Source organism: Ochotona curzoniae, unplaced genomic scaffold (assembly GCF_017591425.1).
Source record: "Ochotona curzoniae isolate NIBS_2020 unplaced genomic scaffold, NIBS_Ocur_1.0 contig_2210, whole genome shotgun sequence".
NCBI lineage: Eukaryota > Metazoa > Chordata > Mammalia > Lagomorpha > Ochotonidae > Ochotona > Ochotona curzoniae.
In genome coordinates this window covers 28,435,324-28,450,765 of record NW_024465369.1, presented here as the reverse complement: position 1 = coordinate 28,450,765, position 15,442 = coordinate 28,435,324, and the positions used below count along the sequence as shown (strand labels likewise).

The 15,442-nt window shown below is 34.7% G+C and overlaps 1 protein-coding gene and 1 long non-coding RNA gene across 10 annotated transcripts in view; one reads left to right on the top strand and one right to left on the bottom strand.

Annotated features, from left to right (window-relative positions):
• Nucleotides 1–15,442, top strand: part of SCN1A (sodium voltage-gated channel alpha subunit 1) — a 127,903-nt gene that overhangs the window by 76,053 nt on the left and 36,408 nt on the right. For 2 of the 9 annotated variants that reach the window (XM_040971665.1, XM_040971664.1), the window contains exons 8-17: nucleotides 2,140–2,203; nucleotides 3,211–3,352; nucleotides 4,010–4,216; nucleotides 5,701–5,985; nucleotides 6,872–7,219; nucleotides 8,455–8,587; nucleotides 9,714–9,952; nucleotides 11,073–11,246; nucleotides 12,458–12,814; nucleotides 14,107–14,589. In XM_040971665.1, coding sequence (XP_040827599.1) covers nucleotides 2,140–2,203; nucleotides 3,211–3,352; nucleotides 4,010–4,216; nucleotides 5,701–5,985; nucleotides 6,872–7,219; nucleotides 8,455–8,587; nucleotides 9,714–9,952; nucleotides 11,073–11,246; nucleotides 12,458–12,814; nucleotides 14,107–14,589 — 2,432 coding nt within the window. Of the gene's footprint in view, nucleotides 1–2,139; nucleotides 2,204–3,210; nucleotides 3,353–4,009; nucleotides 4,217–5,700; nucleotides 5,986–6,871; nucleotides 7,253–8,440; nucleotides 8,588–9,713; nucleotides 9,953–11,072; nucleotides 11,247–12,457; nucleotides 12,815–14,106; nucleotides 14,590–15,442 lie in introns of all 9 variants that reach the window. The other 7 variants (XM_040971667.1, XM_040971670.1, XM_040971662.1 and 4 more) reach the window with 5 other exon arrangements.
• Nucleotides 3,082–14,573, bottom strand: LOC121150638. Its single transcript, XR_005883007.1, has 3 exons — nucleotides 14,507–14,573; nucleotides 5,305–5,356; nucleotides 3,082–3,360 (listed from the first exon to the last, which is right to left on the bottom strand). It is a non-coding gene; the product is annotated as an uncharacterized LOC121150638 (long non-coding RNA).

The following is a 15,442-nucleotide window of genomic DNA, read 5'->3' as shown; positions in this document are numbered from 1 at the left end:
GTTCTACTTAATTCTGTTATTTTGCAGAAATCAAGTGAGGCCTAAAAATGTTCGTGTGTGTGTGTGTGTGTGTGTGTGTGTGTGTGTGTGTGTATTATATTTTATATTTGGAGTACTACAAGTTCAGAAAATCAGTATCTATTAAGATTGGACAGAGTAATAAAAACTGTCAGATAAATCAGAGTAGTTACAGGAATCAGTTTATCTTGACTTAATGAATACAAAAATAGTCAAACATTTAGATGGTCCAAAATTATTGTCTGAATGCTTTCATCTTCCTAAAACAACAATAGAGGTAATCAATGTTTTCCACCACTTCCTCAATATTAATATTCTCAAGCAGCAGTATTGCAAAAGGAGGAAGAATCAGAACATGACTCATGGGAAAGGAAATGTCCTTTTAAAGAAAAATAATTAATATAAAATAAAATACCAGGTATGCCTGAATATAGTTGTCTTTACTACTATGGGTTTAAGAGCAATATTTTGGAAAAAAGAATGAAAGAAACTTCAATGGTTGTGTAGAGAAAGTATGATTAATCAGTAATAATGACTAATATTCTAATAATTCTTAAAGCAATGAAAAGGAATCATAAAAATTTTAAGTGAAAGAACTGTCAGGTTCAGTGATTACAAATTTCCCTCCCATTAGTACAGATGAACTCTTTCCCAGTATCCAGACATATGCTAACAAACAACTTGCAAAACGGTTGTAAATCTCTAAATTAAAAAGTGCCTTAATTAAGAATAACAGGAGTCTGGACAACACATGAATAATCCTGACTCACTTGTTATGATGCTGTTGGGTCAACTGCTCTCGTCACGGACAATCACAGTAAGGGCCAGGACAATGTCCCTCGGATTTATTCTCTATGGTATAAATTTACTTGACTTCATTTTTCTTACACCCAAAACTTAAAAATATTAATAATACTTGAAATTATTTTCAGCTCTAGCAATATGTCATTCTCATCATTTCCCCTAATAACAGTCCACTGATTGATAAAAGATTATTTTTTAAAAGATTATTTTCATTCTAATACAAATACAAATACAAATGAAATGACCGGTCTTTAAAAGTAATAGAGAATTAAATTCATTAAATTCATTAAGATTTGAAAGCATTATGACTGAAACTGATACTTCAATAGGACCCTGAAATAAACCAGCGAGGGGCAGAAGTTGGGCATAGTGCTTTGATTCCATGGTTAGGATATCCCTTGCGGTGCCCACAATTCATATCACAGTCCCTGCTCTGCTCTTGAATCCACTTTTCTTTAGTGCACACCCTGGAAGCCAGATGGTGAGTCAAGAACTTGGACCTCTCACCCAGATTGACTTCCCACATCCTGGCTTCAGATGTCCTAACTGTGGCTGCTATAAGCATTTAGAGTGAACCAGTGCATGGAACATCTCTTCTTCTATTCCTCTTCCTCTCATATAAACAAAAGGCAAACTAATTAAAAAAAAATAGCCTGAGTTTCTCACATACAGGAAGCTTTGAAGTACTATGGTGTTTATTAATCAGAAATTATTCCTACTTTAATGTTTAAGGTTTTACAATTTATTTTAGTAGTTGATATGATTTAAGTGAATCATATTATTTTCAAAAATTATACAGAACATAAATTATAATTAACTGAAAATTTGTTTTAATTTCTAAAATTACAAATTTAAAATTATATTGAGAATTTGCAATTAAACATATGGAAGACAAGAAAATATATAAACCTTTAATTTTGAAATATGTGACTAGTTTGAGAAAGCAAAGAAATTCTGTCATCTATTTTTACTGAATGAAAATTTTTAATTCATGAGGGTGGTGGGAAAATATTGGTATCTTTTTAAAATGTTTTGTTAGTACTTGTACTTGTGCTTATCATTTATTTTACCTTGGTAGTGACTAAATAATTTTGACTCTTTTATGTTTGATTGTCCTTAATATAAAATATAGTATGAGGAGGGAGAAGGGACAGATACTTGTTTATGTGAATGAACTGCATAAAACAATTATGTAAATTAACTAGGAGTTCTAAAATTGCTCAGCGAAAGTAAAAGTAAGACCTGGCATTTATGTTCTTATTTCAGTACTCTCAACAGTGAAAGTGTTTACCTTATGGCTTTCTTTTTCTCAAATAGGATATCATTATTTCCTGGAGGGTGTCTTGGATGCACTATTGTGTGGAAATAGCTCTGATGCAGGGTAAGCCAGTAATTTGTATGTGTTTATATTTGTGTGTATAGAGCCGATAAGGGGTCTTCAAAAAGTTCACAGAAATATGCATTAGGAACAAACCTTCTTAAAAACAGACTTATTTGTTTTTGAAAGTCAGAATTAGAGAGACAGAAAGGAGTTTCTTCCCTCCACTGGTTCACTCACAAGATGACTGACACTGCCAGCACTGGCCCAGATCAAAGCCAGTGGCAGGACCTTCTTCTACATTTCCCCATTGGGTACAGGAGCCAAATGCTTGGGCCATCTGGACACGAGCTGGAACACCAAAGCCACCAACTGGTGCCCATATGTGATGCAGGAGTCACAGATGGTGGTTTTGCCCTCTTTGCCACAATGCTAACTCCAAGTACATTCATTTTAAATCTCACATTTTCCTAAAAATTCTTAAAATGTGATATATATATATGTGTGTGTGTATATATATATATATTTATTTAAAACCCTTTTTCTGTAGAAACTAACAAGTCATAGTTGACCACATATATTCATACTAATTTTCATAATTAAGCTAATTCAGGATACTATGAGAAATTTTGGAAATACATATTATTTTTTATTTTCTACTTTCATGAATATTTAAATGAGTATGTTAAATATTAGGTAAAAATGGATTCTTTCTAAAATAAGATAAAATACTTCCACATGTAATACTGCTTCTTTTAGGCTAGTATATTGGGGAATGACTCAACTTTAAAGATTCCATTTCATAGGTAAATAAAGGAAATACAAAGAAACACTATCAACAGAAAATATTGTAAATATTGTTAGAAATGCTATGCCATATTTTCATGACATTACATGATCATTAAAATTACATTACATCAAAAATTGAAAAATGTGTTAGTTACCATTTATGTTACTTTTATCTCTGGAAACAGCAAATATTATTGGCTAAGTAATACTGCAAGTATAGTGTGCTAACAGAAAAGAAAGGCAATGGGATGACTTGTAATCTTTCTTTTCCCCATTTGCAGCCAATGTCCAGAAGGTTATGTATGTGTAAAAGCTGGCAGAAACCCCAATTATGGGTACACAAGCTTTGATACATTCAGCTGGGCTTTTTTATCCTTGTTTCGACTAATGACTCAGGACTTCTGGGAGAACCTTTACCAACTGGTAAGAATCTGAGGAGACACATACAGCTTTTAAGCAGAAATGTGAATGGATCCCAAGTGAGCTGTGAAGTCCATACCATAGTGCCACAGTGAATAGAGTAGGAGTTGCAGTCCAGAGATGTGAGCTTCCCAACCCTATTGATCATGCCCCATAGTAAGTACAGTGACACCAAGGATAGCACTTCTCTCCAACACTCCCAGAGGCAAATACCCTTCTCAGACACAGATTGTGTAAGCAGACGGAAGGGCAACCTCACAGTATCTAGTTCTGCAAAGCATGGTTTCTCAGTTGGATGGTGATAAAAATGACAAAGCAAGCGCAGATGCAGAAAGATAACTTTTATCTCTGCCTACATTTTCACCAAACCTTTAGTAAAAAACTCTAAGCTGAATTTGGTATTTTTATCAACTCTGTTTCACTCTTGGTGAATCCAAGAATTCTCCTTAAGAGATCCGAGCATGAATGTATTATTGGGGCTGGGTGGAATGGTGAAGAAATATGCTGTATTAAAGAAAAAAGCTGTGAAACAGGCAAGAGAGATTGTTCCAACAATATTGTTTAGATCTGAGTTTTGCAAGACACTTAGTTAAGTCAAAAATTTAAGCCATCTGATGATGAAATACTACTGGGAAAAAATTCTGATATTTATGTTTCTAGACATTACGTGCTGCTGGAAAAACATACATGATATTTTTTGTGCTGGTCATTTTCTTGGGCTCATTCTACCTAATAAATCTGATCCTGGCCGTGGTGGCCATGGCCTATGAGGAACAGAATCAGGCCACCCTGGAAGAGGCTGAACAGAAAGAAGCTGAGTTTCAGCAGATGCTTGAGCAGTTGAAAAAGCAGCAAGAGGCAGCTCAGGTAAAGTCATCAAATCAAGGATGACCTGTTTCACAGGGGCAAACTTTTCTAATGCTTTGGTTGTTGCAAAAGCACTGGACAGAAAATGAGAGATACAACTGTGTGACAAATAAGAAACCAGGTAGCATAGAAACGTATTAATGATTTCTGTACTTTGATTATGCTTAGCTTCATTTATGTATGCCATTGATTTTTATAATATTAACCATAATAAACCCTTCCATGTTATTTTAATCTTAAGATTCTCAGAATTAAACATAAAATACGATATCTTGGATTTTCCTAAGTGAAAAACTTCTGAGTTTATTGACATTAGAATAAAATCCTAATTAATGGATTCTGTTTTTACTTTGGAAAAGATGTATTAGTTATTTCATACTAAGATACTCATCTGGTTCTTAAAAACAGTCTCATCCTTTCTCTAACCAAAAATAGGTTGGCTTCTATTGTGATTGCTTAACTGTCATTGTAAGGAAGTGATCAATACTGTAATGTTCTCTGACACAGTGGTTTCCAACATGCATATGAACATCATGAATCTTGTGGAGATCAGGTAATCTAAGAAGGAAAGCTTGCTCTTACAGGGAGATGTCACTGCTTATAGGGGAAAAAATGCAAAACAGACCTCCTACGACTCCTATCTTTCCACACTCTTTTTAGTATTTCAAGTTCTCTATCAATTAAATTAATTAATAAAGTTACTTTGGGAATATAGGTAGTCTGGGAACAATGACAATCATCAAAACATACTGTGTCACAGTACAAACTCAAATCCCTGTAGCCTAAAATAGTATCGGGGTGAAAAAAAAATTGTGCTATTGCATACCCACATGGCAAGAACCAGTGCTCCACTGAAGCTGGTAGCAGCAACTTTTTAGAGACCTGGGAACTTGTCTTGCCTAACAAGAAAACTCTTGGCGCACACCCTCATCCCACCCCATTCTAATGTATAAAGAGAGTATCACCAAAAGACGAGGAAGAGATTGAATAGCCTCTGACGAATTTGATGGATGACATGTTGAAGGCATTAGAAAGCACAATTTCAATGACTGCAGACAGGACTTCGGACTTTTATCTCATTTTCTTACCATTGGACGTGACTTCAAGTAACTTGCCAGCTTTTCTTCCATGCTCCGGTTCCTTTTTTAGAGAGAGAAAAAAAAGACAATGCTAATTAAATATCAATTTTCTAAGAAAAATCAATCTCAGCAAGTAGAATGAATTTATGTTCTTGTCAATGCCCAGTGGATCCATTTGAATATTAGTCTCTGAAACACAACACAGACATAATAAATGTTACCATGAGGAAAACTGAATTATCTCTAAAAGCCTTCAAGAGGAAAAAAAAAACACCCCTAACCCATATATTCACAGAGCAACTTCTGTGTGAGCGTTCTGTCAGCTGAATATATCTCATAAACAATGTTTTGTGAGTGACAAGGTCTTCAATAACGCTGTACTGAAACTGTTTTTCCTCAATGTAGCAGGCAGCAGCTGCAACTACCTCGGATCATTCCAGAGAGCCCAGTGCAGCCGGTAGACTCTCAGACAGTTCGTCCGAAGCCTCCAAGTTGAGTTCCAAGAGTGCAAAGGAGAGAAGAAATCGCAGGAAGAAAAGAAAACAAAAAGAGCAGTCTGGTGGGGAAGAGAAAGATGAGGACGAATTCCATAAATCTGAATCTGAAGACAGCATCAGAAGGAAGGGTTTTCGCTTCTCCATCGAAGGGAACCGACTAACCTATGAAAAGAGGTACTCTTCCCCACACCAGGTATGGTATTTCTGAGTTTGTTGACACATGCATGAAAACTATAAGGGACTCATGAATTTCCATCAACTGAACAACTTTTATCATAGTCAAACCCAACTTCCCTCCACATGGTTATTGAAAAGCTTTATTGTGAATATATGTGAATGTACAATTTGGTATAGTTGAAATAACCTTCAGTTGCAATTCAAGAAACCTGGACTTTTTTCTGAGATTGTCTTCTGACATTTGTCTGCAACTAATCACATTTGATATTTTTTTGTGTGTTCAGATCTCTTAACAACAAAAGCATAGCTCTGCGCTGAGCTTATCATAGTGACCCTTTGGTTATGCTCTAGTTTTATGTTGCTCATCTCCCCTGTCTTCTTCATAAACCATTATACTTGCTTTTGAAAATATTAGTCATGATATACTTTGTTTGAAAGCATATTACTCGGAGAAGTCTGAAATTTACGTTCCAGGAACACTATGCTCTATAACAAAGACAGAAAGAATTAAGTGCTAAAATAATTGGTGGAAAGTGTTGAAATTCCTTAAAAGGGAAGAGCAATGAAAGCAGTGTGGCCTTGTTGGCATCTATTGCTAGTGCTAAAAGAATATTTACATTGTTCTCTGCAGTATGAATCAGATGCTTCTTTTCAACCTGAAAAGGGATGGGTCAGACTTCACTTTGTCTTGCCATATCCTTGGTTTGCAGTATGCCTGCTTGTTTCTTAACCTTTAGGGCAAGAAATCTGAATGCACATAAAAGGAGAATGCTAATAAAAAAATGAAACACATTCTGTTATGGCTACTGAAATTCCTGTAACAATCTTGTAAAAGCAAAGTACTTCTAAAAGAGCTTGTTAACATGATTTTACTTTTTCATATTGTTTTTCTGAACTTTTAGTCTTTGTTGAGCATTCGTGGCTCCCTGTTTTCTCCAAGGAGAAATAGCAGGACAAGCCTTTTCAGCTTCAGGGGACGAGCAAAGGATGTGGGTTCTGAGAATGACTTTGCTGATGACGAACACAGCACCTTTGAGGATAACGAGAGCCGGAGAGACTCCTTGTTTGTGCCCCGACGTCATGGCGAGCGCCGCAACAGTAACCTCAGTCAGACCAGTAGGTCGTCCCGGATGTTGGCCGTGTTTCCAGCCAATGGGAAGATGCATAGCACTGTGGATTGCAATGGTGTGGTTTCCTTGGTTGGTGGACCTTCGGTTCCTACATCGCCTGTTGGACAGCTTCTGCCAGAGGTGATAATAGATAAGCCAGCTACTGATGACCATGTAAGGATGTTTTAAATAGTTTAGGCATGGCTGGCCCATTATTGCTGCACCAGCCAGTGTTTCTACAGAATGGAACTCTTGGGAATGATTCCTAGTTGGTCAAGCTGTGAATGCACCTGCATCTTGTAATACTTTTAAGAGACTAACCGAGTAATACTCAAAACTTCAACACTCTCCTGCACAAACCTGAATGCATTTACTTACTGAACATGCTAAAGATTAGGCACAATAATGTCTGACTCCAGTTGGAGGATTTGCTATATACCCCTGTTCAATGACAAGACCTCCTCTAAGTTCTGATATTGAAATAAATAAATGATTCTTATGTTTAAGTGTGAGGGGTGTATAATAAGTCTTTCCAACAGATTATTGAACATATGTCTGCTTTGGTCTAGAATTTTGAAAACACTGTGCTTAACTAGACATCCTCATTACCTTAAAATATCTAGCATTCATTTGTCTTTTACTAAAAACAAAATGCTGATATAGGCCTTCTCGCAAGTAATCTGAATGAAGAGATATAAATTACAAATATGCACAAAGTAACTGTCTGTGTACAAATGTATATTATGAATTTGTATATTCAGATAAGCAACTTCTAAGCAGATGCTGAATCAATTTAGTTTACTCACTTGGAATTATATCAGCATGATGAGGCATGATAAGTCAGAATTAGATGACTTATTGGTTCGGTGCCCTGGATGAAACTGTTGTCCATTCAGCATGTGTATTTTATTTTCAACATATGAGTTGTTTGTCAGTACCCATTCAAGTTTTATTCCCAGAAAATGAGATAGCAGCTGTGTTCAATCTTTAGTATTTAAAAAAAGTAGCTACCTTCTCAAATATCAAAAGTCTTGATCATTTATGGGACTTAAAAAAATTATCAGATTTTTATATTTGATTCAGCAATCAGTATTACTATTATAGTAATTATTATAGTACTTGCTAATAGATTTGCCAAATATATAAAATAAATGTTTCAGGAGTTTATGAAATCAGAGAATTAAAAAAAGACTAAATGGCTAACAGTTTGGAAATTCCAGGTTAATGAATCAATAAGTCAGCAATTTCTGCATTACCAATTAAGTATGACAGTGCATGATGCATGTGTTTCATGAAATTCACTGTACTACCATTTGACTGGTTGCTTAACATATTGCACAAGTTAATCATTTAATGCATTAGCATTTTCTTCACAGGGAACAACCACTGAAACTGAAATGAGGAAGAGAAGGTCTAGTTCTTTCCATGTTTCCATGGACTTTCTGGAAGATCCTTCCCAAAGACAAAGAGCAATGAGTATAGCCAGCATCCTAACAAATACAGTGGAAGGTTTGTAACAAATTCTGCTCCATTTCAGTTATTTAACTAAACCACATTATCTCCTAAACATCTCTGTTTATGATTTGGAAACCTTGCATTTTACTGATAAAACAATAGATGTTATTAGTTATTATTTATATTCACATATTCCAAAAGCTTTAGGAAAGGACACTGGTTTCTAATGAATATTTTTCTTCCTGAAAATTCCTTGAAAACTCAGAGCAAAGTATTTCTTTTAGTGACTTCCAATGATTTCATTATAGTGTCCCCCTTTTTGTTCCACTTAGCTAAGAATGTCACCATAACAATCCCTTTCTGCCTCGTGCTAAATATTTTTAAGATTAGAGTTAAGGGACAGGTGATTTTCACAAAACTAAAACAAGCTTAAAGATGTTTCTTGGATCAGCTGCTTCTTACCTAAATCTTACAACCTTCAACTGACATTACAGCCAGTCATTAACACAGACTTACTGATAGTATCTACATAACCCCAAAACATGTTCTCACTGAGACTACTGAAGAAACCAGTCACTTTGCAGGTACTGAGCCACAGCATCAGTGCCTAAAGGAATGGGGAGACATGGAGCTATTCTTTACTACTATTCTCTGTGGAAATCTAATGAAATATCTTTGGGCGTGTATAGAAAATTTATTTTTTAGAATTTATTTTATTTGTGAGGCAGAAAGACAGGGAGGCAGAAGGGAGATCTATCCACTGCTTCAGTTCCTAAATATCTGCAACAACGGGGGAGAGGCCAATCACATGTCGGGATCCAGAAGCAAAGTGCAGCTCTTTATGTGGGTGGTAAGAACCCAACCCACTGACCCATCACCTTGCGCTCCTCACAGTACACATTAGCAGAAAGCTGGGATCAAGAGCAAAACGAGGGTTAGAATAAATGTACTTAGTCATAGGAAGCAGAAATCTTAACCAGCAGCTTAGAGGCCAGGCCAAATGGCTGCCTCTGTGTTTTGTCTGTTTATTTTATCAAACTGCAAATGAGCTTCACTTCAAATGGAACTCATTTCAAATGGGATTAATGAAAATACATCTCATGGATTGAAACTGTATTTTTAAAATGTGTTTACAAAATATACATTTTGGTGGTTATTTTTCTCTATTTTTAAAATCTAGAACTTGAAGAATCCAGACAGAAATGCCCACCATGTTGGTATAAATTTTCAAATATGTTCTTAATATGGGACTGTTCTCCATACTGGTTAAAAGTGAAACACATTGTCAACCTGGTCGTGATGGACCCATTTGTAGACCTGGCGATCACCATCTGCATTGTCTTAAATACTCTTTTCATGGCCATGGAGCACTATCCAATGACAGAACATTTCAATAATGTGCTTACAGTAGGAAACTTGGTAAGCATATTAGAAGGTAAATGTATTTTAGCCTTCAAAATTTTTGTTTGTGAGAGTGTTATTAGTATATAGTTTATAGCAATCTTTCAACCACTCTTCCTACCACTGAGCTCCCAAAATGTGAATTATGTCTAGCAAGCTAAACCTTACTTTCTGCCAAAACAAGGACCCTTCATGTCCATACAAAAACTTGGCAAAAAAAAAAAGAAAAGTAGACACATACCTACAGTACTACTTGAAAAGTTAATCGTGATATTTACAAGTTTTTCACGATGCAGGAATAGATCAGTTTAAAGACACATTTTCAAAAATGGTTTTATCACAACTTCACTGGCTATTGAAGACTAAAGTGAAATTGTGGGTCTTTTAAAAAAAATTCATTAGCTTGTGAAGTTTACTTAAATGACACAGCAAGAGAGAGAGAGAGCAAGCAATCTCACATTCTTTGGTTCACTCTGCAAATGCTGGAAACGCAGAGGCTGGACCAGGCCAAAGCTGGGAACTGGGTGCCCAACCTGTGTCTCCCATATTGGTAGCAGGAAGGGTAACATTTGAACCAAGATGTGTGTCTTTTTATCTCCCTAAGTCAGGATCAATGTAAGACACATGTGGTGATTCAAAAACGTTTCCAGCTCCTTTGCTTCCATTATCTTCAAATTATATATATTGTTTTATCCATCTCTTCTATGTAGCAAGACCATAGTGATGCCAATGTACAAGTTATGATACATAAGTATAACTTCTAAATGGTTTGAGGAAAATGGGAATAATCTTAAACAGAAAAAAAAAGCCAAGCCAAACATGTAAAAAATATTGTCACTTTCTGTGTTATATGAAACCTGAAACAAAAAACAATTAGATTTACAGAAAAAAAATAAGTGTAATGGAAAAAATGTCAGGCAGAGCATTTTACCTTTCTGAAGACCTCAGTTTCTTCATCTATAAAGTAATAATCATAATTAATCCATTTGCTAGAGCTTGTATGAAGGTAAAATGATTTATTAATTTAGCATGCAAATTTAAATTGGAAATAGCAGTAGCATAACAATTAGACTCAAATAGTAGAATGTCTTGTTATGTAATTTGTGAGTTTGAAATCAAGATTTTGTTTTGCTCTTAGGTTTTCACTGGAATCTTCACAGCAGAAATGTTTCTGAAAATTATTGCCATGGATCCTTATTATTATTTTCAAGAGGGCTGGAATATCTTTGATGGTTTTATTGTGACTCTTAGTCTGGTAGAACTTGGCCTCGCCAACGTGGAAGGATTATCAGTGCTCCGCTCATTCCGATTGGTAAAAAAACGAACAAAAATTTCCCAACAATGCATGTTCTTGAATAGTACTATCACTAGCACTTTACTTTTTGGGGTAACACTATATTATCAATATCTGCTTCCCAATTATTTAAAAATAATCTTTATTACAAAGAGCATGATCATGTGAACATTATATTAATCAGTTATCATTCTAATTATTATTTTCTATAGACTATTACAGTTAATATTTCCAAATATCAGAAATTACTTGAATAAAGTGCATCATCTTTTAACAGCAAATTAAAAATATAAATAGCAATCTATGACAATCAGATATGAGGTACATGCACAAAAACATTTCCCAATTCTACTTCTGGAAAATACAATATCAGAGGAAAGAAAGTTTTTGGAGTTACTGAACATGTTCCTTAATTAACATATATATACTATTGCAATCAAGAAAAGTATATAGAATCAAAGAAAAAATTTCCAAGATTTCAATGCAGATACATCTTATTGTTCCAAAGAAATGTTGATGAATATATATCAGGGCTCAATATGGATTTATTTTTCATGATATTGACAAAAGAGAGGCTTACATCAGAGACCATTCAGATTCACAGCTAATTTTACCTTAAAAATTATCTTAGAATTCCCTTATTAAAGGAAGGAATAATTAAATCCTAAATAATTGTTAAAAATTTACTGTTAGAGGGCCCAATGCAGTGGCCTAGAGGCTAAAATCCCCATCTTGAAAGCATTGGGATCCCAAATGGTCGCCAGTTCTAATCCCGGCAGCTCCACTTCCCATACAGCTCCCTGCTTGTGGCCTGCGAAAGCAGTTGAGGATGGCCCAAAGCCTTGGGACCCTGCACCCATGTGGGAGACCCGGAAGAAGTTCCTGCCTCCTGGCTTTGGATCGGCTCAGCCCTGGCCATTGTGGTCACTTGGGGAATGAATCATTGGATGGAAGATCTTCCTCTCTGTCTCTTCTCCTCTTTGTATATCTGACTTTGTAATAAAAATAAATAAATCTTTAAAAAAATTTGCTGTTAGAGAAAATTAACTACATGATTATATATGAAAGAATAAATTAATTTTTCCTAAGGGATCCAAAAATTAGTTATGAATTTGAGAGAAGAGCAGGTAAGATGATGTAAGGCATTCAACTTTGATCATCACTTCTTGGCAAACCTCAATAAAATTAATGATTATAATGCATATTAATTTTTTTTTTTTATTTTCCAGCTCCGAGTTTTCAAGTTGGCAAAATCTTGGCCGACATTAAATATGTTGATAAAGATCATCGGAAATTCAGTGGGGGCTCTGGGAAACCTAACCCTGGTGTTGGCTATAATAGTCTTCATTTTTGCTGTGGTTGGTATGCAGCTCTTTGGCAAAAGTTACAAAGATTGTGTCTGCAAAATTGCCAGCGACTGTAAACTTCCCCGCTGGCACATGCATGACTTCTTTCACTCCTTTCTGATCGTGTTCCGTGTGCTGTGTGGAGAGTGGATAGAGACCATGTGGGACTGTATGGAGGTCGCTGGCCAAGCCATGTGCCTTACTGTCTTCATGATGGTCATGGTGATCGGAAACCTTGTGGTATGTATGCCTTTAAGATATATATATTTCAGAAATATGTAAAGAGTGTAATGAATTAATCCATTTTGTCCAAATATACCATGTGATTATAGTTTTAAAGTATGTTATTTTGGACATGATTACATTCTCACTTTGAAAACGTGATCTTATAGCAGTAATTCAACAATTTTTATCGTCCACTCTAATGTGTCATTCATTTCAACACAGTTGTTATGTGAATTTCAGTAAGATATCATGTTGAAGATGGATCTAAGAGGTTGCACTGAGAACATTTTTACAAATTCCAAGCCAAAGAAGGAAGAACTCTTTTAAAAATAATGAATAATATATTTAACATCAAAACATATAACAGCAATTGGGAAAGATTTTGACAATCATAAAGATATAAATGGAGCCATAGATGCTATAGGAACTGGCAATGGTGTTGAAAAAAATATATGTAGAGAGACTAACCTTACTATGGCACTAAAAAGTGATGAGTATAAGTGTTCATAATAATTATGTCATTTCATTCCCTTTTTCAGGTAATACAGCATTTACTTACTCTATGTGATATGATAGATGTATTAGCCAACACATGTTGATCATTTTGTAGTGGCTCTAAGTCACAGTATGGCTAATCATGTCTATGATCATCCTACTGAAATAATATTTCTGTTTTTAATTTGGTGTTACTCTACATAATGTGGAGATCTATAGTTTATTTCAAACGAAACACAATTAATATGCCAGTGTCATAAAAATATTAGAAATTATATATTCATAGTTCTCCTAATTAGTCACCAACAGGTTATTAAAATATGATGGGTTAGGAAATAAATATTAAGAATGCCTAAGTTAAACCTTTAATCCTCATTGTCATAATAGTGATGTTCAATTAATATCCAATTTACTCTTTCTATCCAAAAAATGTATTTTCCCACATAATTATTGCAGTAATTATTTCAAAAATCGATAATTCTAGATAGTATATATGTATATATATTTTAAATGTACATACACCTATATGTTATGCGTTACACAGACTACTCTAAATTTAATCACATATTAAGTCGTTCACATTCTTTATTTTACAAATGGGAAAAATTAAGGCCAGTAGAAATGTGTTTGCCTATGGATGTAAAGTAAATAGCTGTTGATTGAGTCAAACAACAATTCAGGTTACCATGTTTTAGTCATATGCTGTGTGATATTTCTCCCTCATGTAATTTTAGAACTTACAGTAGTAAGTGATCATAACCTTCTCTTCTTTATTTTAGGTGAAATTGTAATTTTATTTTATTATTTTTAAGGTCCTGAACCTCTTTCTAGCGTTGCTTCTGAGCTCATTTAGTGCGGACAACCTTGCAGCCACTGACGATGACAATGAAATGAACAACCTTCAGATTGCTGTTGACAGAATGCACAAGGGGATAGCTTACGTAAAAAGAAAAATATATGAATTTATCCAACAATCCTTCGTCAGGAAACAAAAGATTTTGGATGAGATTAAACCACTTGATGACTTAAACAATAAGAAAGACAGTTGTATGTCCAACCATACAGCAGAGATTGGAAAAGATCTTGACTATCTTAAAGATGTAAATGGAACCACAAGTGGTATAGGAACTGGCAGCAGTGTTGAAAAATACATTATTGATGAAAGTGATTATATGTCATTCATAAATAATCCCAGTCTTACTGTGACTGTACCTATTGCTGTAGGGGAGTCAGACTTCGAAAATTTAAATACAGAGGACTTCAGTAGTGAATCAGATCTGGAAGAAAGTAAGGAGGTAAGGTTCTAAAGATATGGGGTAGGAATGAATTTATACATGTATAATATCTATATATAAGATATATGTGTATATATATACATATATATAGCACTTGAAGTTATGGAGATATATGTTTGTCATCTAGGTTTTGCCAACCTATAAAATTCTGTTTTACAGACATCAATGATTTAAATCCATGGACAATATGGATAAATTCAGGAATTATGGGTTAATGTTAATTTTCTCATCCTTAGGAAAGATTATTCAATGAATGAACAAATAACAACTGATTTGTTCCTTATGATAATCTAATGAATATATTATAATTTTTTTAAGTTAAAAGAAAAGCTAGCTGTAATAAAGTGGGGAAAATCTGTAGGGGGGTGGGAGTTTGGGAGAAAATCCCAGTCTAAACAAAATTGTACCACATAATTCAAAAATTCAAAATAAAAATATAAAATAAATATATACATACATTTAAACAGTTCTTACAAATTATGCCTATTTAGACTTTAGCACATTTCTAAAGTAATTAGAAAAAAATCCTACTGGGTTTTACAAGTAATACAGAATACATCAGTAAAATGTCATTTGAGTTCTGATAATTCAGTTCATGCTGATCGTGAACAGCATTTGGTGACAGCCACTATGGACAGAACACCGTTTATGAAGCGTCACAATATACCACATGTATTGTCTTAGTTTACATTCACAAGATTGGTTTCATTATTCCAAACTTATATATGAGGAAAATGAACATGCTATGAACCAACAAACACCTGTTGAACTTGCTCAAATATTAAGTGGTGAATGCCAGATTGAAATCAAGCTAGTCTGCTCATGAGACCACTCTACTGAGTCTTCCTAAAAA